This window comes from Micropterus dolomieu, linkage group LG12 (assembly GCF_021292245.1).
Source record: "Micropterus dolomieu isolate WLL.071019.BEF.003 ecotype Adirondacks linkage group LG12, ASM2129224v1, whole genome shotgun sequence".
Lineage (NCBI taxonomy): Eukaryota > Metazoa > Chordata > Actinopteri > Centrarchiformes > Centrarchidae > Micropterus > Micropterus dolomieu.
Window position 1 is genome coordinate 34696507 of NC_060161.1, and position 6484 is coordinate 34702990.

The 6484-nt window shown below is 39.6% G+C and overlaps 2 protein-coding genes across 5 annotated transcripts in view; one reads left to right on the forward strand and one right to left on the reverse strand.

The window, feature by feature from the left end:
- The window catches only part of LOC123980885 (zinc finger protein 208-like), an 808576-nt gene that overhangs the window by 82397 nt on the left and 719695 nt on the right, over nt 1-6484 (forward strand). The gene's annotated exons all lie outside the window — the stretch shown is intronic.
- The window catches only part of LOC123980920 (coxsackievirus and adenovirus receptor homolog), a 51692-nt gene that overhangs the window by 13603 nt on the left and 31605 nt on the right, over nt 1-6484 (reverse strand). The window contains exons 1-3 of one of the 4 annotated variants that reach the window (XM_046065527.1): nt 3078-3552; nt 931-1266; nt 700-734 (exon numbers count right to left, since the gene is read on the reverse strand). In XM_046065527.1, coding sequence (XP_045921483.1) covers nt 700-734; nt 931-1266; nt 3078-3135 — 429 coding nt within the window. In that variant the 5' untranslated portion in view covers nt 3136-3552. Of the gene's footprint in view, nt 1-367; nt 735-930; nt 1267-3077; nt 3561-3915; nt 4063-6484 lie in introns of those variants that run through there. The other 3 variants (XR_006827593.1, XM_046065526.1, XM_046065528.1) reach the window with 3 other exon arrangements.

Below are 6484 nucleotides of genomic sequence, written 5' to 3' on the forward strand. Positions count from 1 at the left end.
TTCTATTGATCACTTTTAAAGCTCTTCATGGCCTCTCGCCTTGTTATATTTCTGACCTTTTAGTCCCATACGCACCAGCACGTACCTTGAGATCCTCGGGCAAAGGTCTGTTGTCTGTTCCAGAGTCTCGACTGAAAACTAAAGGGGACAGAGCGTTTGCTGTCAGGGCCCCGAGGCTCTGGAACAGCCTGCCCGAGGAAATCAGGTCGGCTGAGTCAGTGAACTCTTTTAAGTCCCTTCTTAAAACATACTTTTATAGGAGAGCCTTTCCCGATCTTATTTGACTTTATTTTATCCCTTTTATTTTATTGTATTTTACTAATTTTATATTTATCTGTATTTTAGTCTTTTCAATGTTTTCATGCTTTTATCTTGTATTGTTTTTGTATTACTGTCTCTTGGGTATTATTGTCTTTACAGTTGTTAAAGCACTTTGTAACTTGTTTTTGAAAAGTGCTCTACAAATAAAGATTATTATTATTATTTTTGTGATTAGTGTCTGAGCATGATTACTTTGCAGTATCCAAACGGCTGCTACAGAGGACATATATATTATTGGGTTACAAGATCACCTGTCTTTTCAGCAGGAAGTTCATATGAATAATGCCCTTGTGTTTTTTTACTATTTCTACAAATACAAAAAATAACAACAACAAGAAGCACAATAATACCTGACAAAACAATGATGACTAATCCCTCCTTGTTTCCTCCCTCCTTGTTTCCAGCTGTGTGATCTGCAGAGCAGAAAACAGGTGTGAATTATCATCAAATCTCAACTGCACAAACCCTCCTGAGGAGTCGGGACTCTACTAACCCACCTGAGGAGTCGGGACTCTACTAACCCACCTGAGGAGTCGGGACTCTACTAACCCACCTGAGGAGTCGGGACTCTACTAACCCACCTGAGGAGTCGGGACTCTACTAACCCACCTGAGTCTGTAACCTTCAGGTCGATCAGGTGCTTGATCTCTTGTCGTGCGTTAGTTACAATCCGACACTCGTATGTTCCAGTGTCGTTGAAGGTGACGTTCTTCAGGACAACAGAAGCGTCTCCGTCCTTCAGCTCTGGATCTCTCAGCTCCACTCGACCATGAAAAGATTCATGCTGGTAGTTTTCATACGGCCGCTCGTTTCGGTAAAAGAACACGTAACCGTCTGACTTCAGGTCAGGTCTGGTCCACTCTAACAGTGTGACGGAGGCATCTCTGAGACCCTGACACTGAAGAGAGACGTCCTGTCCAGGATTCACTTTTATCTCTCGCTGATCTAAAAACAAACAGAAAAAAAAATCCTGAATTAGTTAGAAAGCAAAACTAGTTTTAAAAGATTCAAGCAGCTCAACAGGAAGGAGATGCTGAAGATTTGTTTGGACGTAAAGTTTGTTCACATAAACTAATTTTAACATCCCATGATCTGCTGTGACAGCGGAGATGATGTTCATCACATGAGTCACACAAACAGCTTTTCACACTGATGAACTTGTGAAAACATGAACTTCAGATGTGTCAAACAAAAACAGAGTCTTAAAACCACCAAACCATGAAACTAACTGTGATGCAGACTAGAGGCTGAGTAACGAGAACCGGATGCGAGTTGGAACAGTTGATCAACTTGCCCGCAATGCTGGGTCGGGGACATCATTTTGCCAACTCAAATGCCAACATTTCATAGCACTTAGATTGTGAAACACTGCAGCTAGATTTTTTATGTCTCCTGGTTGTTTCATATCAATGTATTGCTTGGTGATCGTCATGTCCTGTGCCACCTGACGTACGGACTTCCCTTTCTCCACCTCTCCCACCGCTCTGTCCAAATCCACAAGAGGAGTTGAAGCCTGTCTGTCTTGTCTTTATCCCATTTACAGAAGCATGGCGTGATGGTTTCTGGTCTAAAATTCATGCCACATCATTTCTGTGATAAAATGTAAGAATGAAATAGCTGGTTCGACTTCCCCCGGGTCTTTTGGCTCAAATTATTCCATCCCTGCCATTTAAACAAGCTTGTGTCCTCCAGCAGTTCAGAGCGAACATCATGCCAACAGTATAGCCTCATATTGTAACTTCCTAAAGCACTAACACATGTGGCGTTTGTTCAAACGTGTCTGTAATTGTTTATACACAAGAATCAGGACTCAAAAACACTTTTGTTACGTCCCAAGGTCCTGGATGTAACATAAATGTGTGGCCTCCCACTCTTCCCATTCCCAAACAAGGCCAGCACACAATAAATACAATTTAGCAGTTTTTATTATACATCGGAGATGAGCAGTGCCCAAAACACTAAGAAAACCTAAATCTTTCCTAAACCCCAAACCAAAAGGTAAAGAAAAGACAAAGGTCTAAAACTAGGCTTCTAAGTCCAAAAACTGGAGAAAACGGTGCAAACAAAAAAAAAAAAAAGGGCTTCTCACTCCTACTCACTGCTAGCAGCTGACACAATATATCTACGACAAAGGAAATTGCTTCATAGCAACAAAAAAGGCAAAGCCAACAAAACCAGGTTGTCATAAGACAATCAGAAGGACTACGATAAACTACTTACAATCTAAGTTGAATATAGTCACAACCGTTCACTATGTACAATAAACACAGACCAATTTTGTCTATGGTTGCCCAGAAACAAGGAGCAGCTCAACTTTGCCACAGGCTAAGATCACTTCACATCTAACAGAGAAACCTGGTTTCTGTAACAGGGGTAGGGTATTAGAGACCTGGTTTCCCCTGGAAAACACCGATTTAACCCGATGTGTCCAAAGTTCATAATGAAATGTAAACAAACAGGCTGAACTACACCGTTTGCTGCTGCTGCTTTGGTTGCTGTCGCTGTCTGTGGATCAGCTCACTTGATCTTCATTGTTGTAAATAATAGCGGCGACTCATAATAACAATGATATTAATAAAATAGTAATATCAATGACAACAATCATCAGTGTAGCGCAGCTGCAGGATGTCTGTCAGTATCTACAACATCAAGGATCCCGCCCAGATTTCAACCTTGACTTAATGTTTTGTCTCAGATAAGAAATGCGTGCACATATTTATTGCATGTGTCAGTGCAAAGACGAAGACACAGCTCACCTTCAGATGCAGAGACCAGAGAGAGGATCGGGAAACAGAAGGAAAAAACGAGCAACATTTTAGCAGAGAATCGTGACAGCTGTTTCCTCCTGCAGTTGTTGACATCGGACAAGTAGGGCGGAGTGTGGCGCCAAACACAAATATAGCAGCGGTTACGGGCGGTGCCGTGAACACTGTTGTTTAGTACACAAGGGCGTTGCACTTAGTTCCTCTTTAATTGGCGCTTTTTCCATTAGATCAACTCGCCTCGGACGTCTGTTGCTGGGCTGGAAACGTGCAGTTCAACATGGAAACTTTGCAAAACGTTTGGAAACTGAGCCCTCCCCTATCCAGAGAGATGGGATGAAAACCAGAGGGCGAGTTCTCCATTCTGCAACGTTTTCGGATTGAACGACATGTTTCCTTGTAACGTTGTGCAAAGTTGTGCAAAGTTGTGCAGCGGGCTACGAGGTGTCACAGGCGTTACCCAGTCAGCTGCGACACGTTTATAAACTCAGCAGTCTTAAAGGCAGGAAGATGCAGTGCGCTTGCGTACACAAGGGTGCACGACGCACCGCCCCAGGTGGAAAACAAGCCGCCACAGACAGACCGCAGATTTAACGTCACCTGATCGCAACATTCACACATACATCATTTAGGTGTAAAACAAACTCGTTAAGCCTCGGTTTCCTTTTGCAAGTGCAGTCTGCACCACAGCTATAGGGCAGCGGGTTTCGCACCTCGTAGGCCCAACTTCATGTTCAGTAAGAGGCGCGTGCATTCTGACAGACGTAGCGATGTCTCAGCGGTCTAAGAGGATAAATGTTGTATTTGTGTCCTGGCCGGTAAAGCTACTCACCCACACATCGTCCCCTCAGCTACAAACTGCTTCTTAGCGGAGTTTTACAACCAGATGTCCGGTTCCCCCTGTCCGTCACTTTATCTTAGAAACCCGCAGAGACCAGATCCAGACCAGATCCAGACCAGACAGGGTGGAAAACGCTGCGTTTAACAAGCACACTCCTTCTCCTCGTGCCGTCCACATGTGAATGACTTCCTCTTCTTTTTGCTCTGTGGCACATTGCCTTTGACTTTTAAAGGTGCATACCGCCACCTGTCGCATGAACTATGTTCTACTTTTTATCATCAAAATAAACAAATAAACTAAGTAAAAATTACTATTATATATCCCTACATTTTCAGATATTGTACACCAGCTTTCTGTGGATCCTTTGCTCCATCTCCACTTCCTTCCTGCCTGACTTGTCTTTTGATTTAGCCTCATCCTCTCATCCCTGTATTTCCTACAGTGTAGCAGCACATGTGGATTTACATTCCAAACATTCATCTGATGGACTTTTGCCCATTAAAAACAGTGTTTTATTTAACCCTGTATGATCAAACCTCAGCCTGGTTAAAACGCTCTCCTCTCTTCTGTTCCTTGGATGAATGACTACGAATGAATGTGACCTATGGCGGCGACACAGACAGGTGACCTGACTCAGCCAATCAGTGAGCTACTCTCCCCTTTTTTAAACAACATCTTTATTTACAATAAATTTACAACAATAATCACACAAAGCCAGAAGAGATTTACATTAGATTTTAATATTAATTAAAAAATTATTGTATATTTATTTACGTAATATATATTTATTATTATATATTTGGGTAGTTGACAAATACGGAGTGAAAACATTTTCTTCTAAAACACCATTTTTAAATAAAAAAACTTTACGTAGTGTAAAATCTGTACATTTTCATTGAACTGCACTGTAAACATGTCCTATGGTGTGACATAACAAAATGAAGAATATATATTTATATATTAATAATATACAGTCAAACATAAAAGAGATTCATCTTAATTGAGACACTTTTTTTTTTTTTTTGCTGGATATGAAATTTTGAACAACACAATTTTTCTCCATGAACTGGACTTGGACTTGCACCGTTTGAATAAAAGTGAGTTAGACTTTGATGTTATCTTTTCAAAACTGTTTAAAGTTATACAAATTTATGATGAGTGATGACTATATCTATATATATATATATGTGTGTGTGTTTTTATTTAATTTCAATTTAATTTCTTCATTGTTCTCTTAGGACCTACTCCTTTCTGTGTGAATCCCTGTTAATTGGATCTCTATACTTCAACGTCTTCTCTCTCCCAAACATTTATCTCCCTCATTTCTTCGTATGTAAAAAAAAAAGTTTCACATTTCACATTACCTATTTTCATGACACTTTATACCAGTACAAATTTGCTGCAAAAACAGCTGAAAATATTTTTTACTGTAATTTTTTTCATTTAAAAACATTAAACATTGAGAAAAAAAGAATACAAAGTAGTTAAACAAATCTTAATTGATCATTTAAAATGCGTTTTAAAGAAACTTTGTCCTCTGGTGTGACAGTCACAGGACATTTCTAGCTAACCTGTCATTAGCAGTTAGCAGCACACATTATTTTCAATAATTATGTACTTTAACAAACAGTTTTGAATTAAAAAACATAATTTAGGGCTGTCACACCAAAGGACAAAAAAACCTAACACTTTTATATTTAAATAAGCTAAATGTTTGAACAATTCGTAACATTATGTCTGAGGTATTTATCAACACTTTTTTGCGTGTCATTTCATTTTATAAAAGTTGTAATTTACTGAACCGGGCTTGAGACAGTCACACTAAAGGACAATTTTAAGATTTGGCTCAAAACTGTAAGAAATCTAATAACAAAGTGGTTTTTACAACATCAGGTCCTTGTAAAACAAATAAAGCTTTAACCATTTACTGCACTTTAAATCATGAAAAAATTATTTTTATTCATTTTAATCTTTTGTGACAGTGAAATTGCCATGCCACGTCAGCAACCCATTTATACATTATTTTATACATAAAAATGATACTGCTTCTTATCTATCGCATTGTTTAAAATGTTTTCCCTTTCTCCCATATATTTCTCAACAGAGTTTTGCTGCAAAAGTCTGTAAAAAGTGAATTACTCAGCTGTCTCAAAGCCTCATTTACATTTATTCATTTAGCTGACGCTTTTATCAAAAGCAACTTATCCACTGCGTCATCTCCACCAACCCGGTCTCACTCCCAAGTCGTCACATATAGACGCTTGGTCAAGAGCCATAATCGTCAGTTTGTGACGCACTAGGGATCCCTTTGACGTCATAGTTCGACGTATTGAGGGAAGCCCTGTTGTGTCAGTTTTTGATGGTAAAGGCAAGTATGATATTTAAGAGAAAAGACGAAGTAAGGAGGTGATTGGGGTGGATAGAGGGCCAGAACCCGGACCTTGAAGCAGGAGAACAGGGTTTGTGTCCCGTGCGAAACAAAACATTAAATGTTTTTATTTAGGCGAGTGAGGTAAATTGACATTAATGTTAGTTAACTTAAGTCTTAATTGACATACAT